General features: G+C 38.5%; 1 protein-coding gene across 1 annotated transcript; it reads right to left on the bottom strand.

Moving 5' to 3' along the window:
• Positions 1-1,843: 1,843 nt before the first annotated feature.
• Positions 1,844-2,768, bottom strand: LOC122080941 (F-box protein GID2-like). Its single transcript, XM_042647839.1, has one exon. The coding sequence runs from the start codon at positions 2,651-2,653 to the stop codon at positions 2,081-2,083; it is 573 nt and encodes a 190-aa protein (XP_042503773.1). The 5' UTR covers positions 2,654-2,768; the 3' UTR covers positions 1,844-2,080.
• Positions 2,769-3,014: the final 246 nt, after the last annotated feature.

Below are 3,014 nucleotides of genomic sequence, written 5' to 3'. Positions count from 1 at the left end.
AAAAAAAAAAAAAGGTATAGCAAGTAAAGCATTGTCAATGGTATTTCTACCTAAAAAAATCGAGGATATTGAGTTGGGTAAATGAGCTTGATGGGTAAGTTCCGGTTTAGTTTATGGGTTAAGAAGTCTCTCCCTTATACTACAAAGCCAGTGAAAGTCTCATTACCAACCCTAGCACACCACTTTATCAAAACAGAAAAAATCCTCATCTATTTATTATTATTATTATTTTATAAAGCCTCACTTAGTTTATGTACCATGTGGAAGAAAAATATGAAAATTTTGACTATTTTTTTCTTTTTTGAGGTACAAGATAGTTTTGACTATTGAATATTTAAGAATGATATAAATTGATCATTTAGCATTAATAATTGGATCAAATTCCTTCACCCACATTTCAATCGATGGAGATCAAGGCCTAAGATAGCGGGGAGCTATTGGGGAACAATTGGGTGGAGGTGTTATCTATGATAGGGAATAATTATGACTAAAATTTTGAGTGTTTTCTTCATTGTGAGTTGCAGGGTACCTTTTCATTGATAATTACATTATATATGACCTCGATCCCATATTAATCATATTAGAGGCTCATCCAAATTGATTATAAAAGAGATTTTTTTTTTTTGAGATAAAAATTACAAAAGAATCTTGATGTGAATTAATATGGTATTATGTTCCCCCATCTTATAAATTGATTTATAAGGTAAGTTCTCTTGAAATTCATATCAATGAAATCAAAACAATCGATACCTGATTCTAACCCTTGCAATGACTTATTGTCAAATTGAAGCTCCTAAGAATGGGCTACCTCCCCTTCCCCCCTCCCCCTTAGCCCCTCCAATCCTAAATTAACTATTCTCACATCTGATTCATGTTTCAAACCTGATTTGTGAGCTGGAATCTACCTGTTCAAAAAAATTCCATCCTCATTTTAGGTACCCATGTGGGACTAAATGATTGTAAGTCGAGCCCTAAATCAATAACTATTGACAAGTTATAACCATTTAATACAGAATTTTGGGTTAAAAATTTATGACATTTGCCAAAAAAAAACAAGCGAACAAGATGATTGTAAATAGTTTTCATTTAATGTTTGCAGAAAGCAGAAACATCCAATCAAAAAGTCAAAAGTAGTGGTTGGGATTATCATGTGATACCCATTTTTTCGGTGAAGTGATAGTGTGATACCCATTCATTTCATATCGAACATTTGTTGATTTCCAAGATGCAAGCGATCAAAAATTAATAAACTTCCAGATTCTGGGTTTTGTCCAATTGATTTTGAGATTATTAAATCCAAAAAACTTCAGTTTCCGGTAGCAGCTTCAACACCCGTAGAATGTTCTTCAATGGTGCAAATTCGTTTCATTTACTTCAAATAAGCAAGAAAAGTATGAAAACAATTTCTCAATCTTATTAACTTCAGATTATTTTAGCCACAAAAAAAAAAAACTTCAGATTAGAAGACAAACAGTCCAAGAAAGCAATACCCTTTTCCCCTCTGAAACACGAATTGGGCTCCTGGAATTAAGTGAGAAAGGAAATAACAAAACAAAATAAAAGCCAAATCAACTTCAGAAACCCCAATAACCAATAAGTTTGAGATGGTGTAGCCTCTGGCACTAGCAGACACCGTAAATTATTCAATTCCCCCGCCCCCGTCCCTGTCTGTTTGAAGATAGACAAAACCAGACACAGGAAGACACAACCGTATAAGGCTAGCCAATCTCTGCAGATCCAAACATCTCTAGTTTCACATCCAAACTCCAATTGTCCAAGCATGAATTTTCCAGAAAACCCAGAAGAAAATAACGATAAGAGAAAGATATGATCACTGAGACACTTAAAAAAGAAAGAAAATTGACTCTGATTCATGTATACAACAACAACATCCATCAATCCCTGGAAGTAACAGAGAAGAAACACAAAAAGAACTGCAAACACGATAACATCACAACATATTTCTTAGGATTTTACAGATCCGTTAAAAAAAACCCTTAGCTAGAAGTAAAATTAAAATAAGATTAGGCAGGGATTAAGAGAAGCAAAGTCAAAAAGGAGGATAACTGGAGTTCATCGGTCATCGGCTTCCTCTGTTGTTGACATTCATCTTCTCGAAATAGCGAATAGAGAGGAGAGAGAGGGAGAGTTGAACCTCGTCCTTTCCCCAGTGGATCGGTGACTTCGATGGCAGAACTGGAGAAGGCAACGCAGGAGGAAAAGACGAAGTAGAAGAAGAAGATGGTGAGGACGACGATGATGCTGATGAAGAGGGCAAAGGCGAAGGCGACGGTAGCGAAGGGGGCTTAAGGAGAGGCCAGAGGCAGTGAGAGTGGAGTCGACGGAAACCACCAAGAGCTAAAACGACAGAACGGAGCTGTTGAGTGCCGCAGCCGGTATTGGCCCAGTGACGGGTACAGATCATCTCCCACAACCTCTCGTCTTGCGCAGTCTTGTACCACTGTTTGTTAACACAGGAAGCGGTGGCGAGTGAACGCGCGTCAACGTGCTTGAGCACCTCAAACAGAAGATCCTCATCCAGATGCACAAAACCCGTCTCCTGACTCTCCTCCTCTTCCAAATCTCCCTTCCTTTTCTTCTTCTTCTCGGTATCCACCGCCGGATCTTCGTCGGCGTCAAGTGGTCGCTTCATCTCTTCCCCCTCTATCAGAGGGATTCTGCAATGGATTGAAGAAGAAGAAGAAGAAGAAGAAGAAGAAGAAGCAAGAGATTAGGATTCTAGTTCTTGCAGGAATTAGATTTTTAGTATTAAAGAAAGAAAAGTGAGTGGGGAGCTTGTGGCCTCTCACACACCTCCTGCTCGGAGTCCGGAGACGACGAAATTACTTTTCGGTGGGCCCCACCACTGACCCACACCTCCCATTAGCTGGAGTTTTTCGATGATGACAGATTTAAGTAATCAATGCTCTTTTCTCTTTTGATTATTTGACGATTTTACCCCTCCTCACCAAAATTTAGTGAGGTTAGTATGATTTCGTTTTGGTAGACCAGGG

This window comes from Macadamia integrifolia, chromosome 6, assembly GCF_013358625.1.
Source record: "Macadamia integrifolia cultivar HAES 741 chromosome 6, SCU_Mint_v3, whole genome shotgun sequence".
Lineage (NCBI taxonomy): Eukaryota > Viridiplantae > Streptophyta > Magnoliopsida > Proteales > Proteaceae > Macadamia > Macadamia integrifolia.
Note: the sequence above shows the minus strand (reverse complement) of the source record. Positions and strands in the feature narration are given on the sequence as shown.

Excerpts from the sequence above, each read along its gene's own strand:
- LOC122080941 (XM_042647839.1), bottom strand. The coding sequence starts at position 2,653 with ATGAAGCGACCACTTGACGCCGACGAAGATCCGGCGGTGGATACCGAG.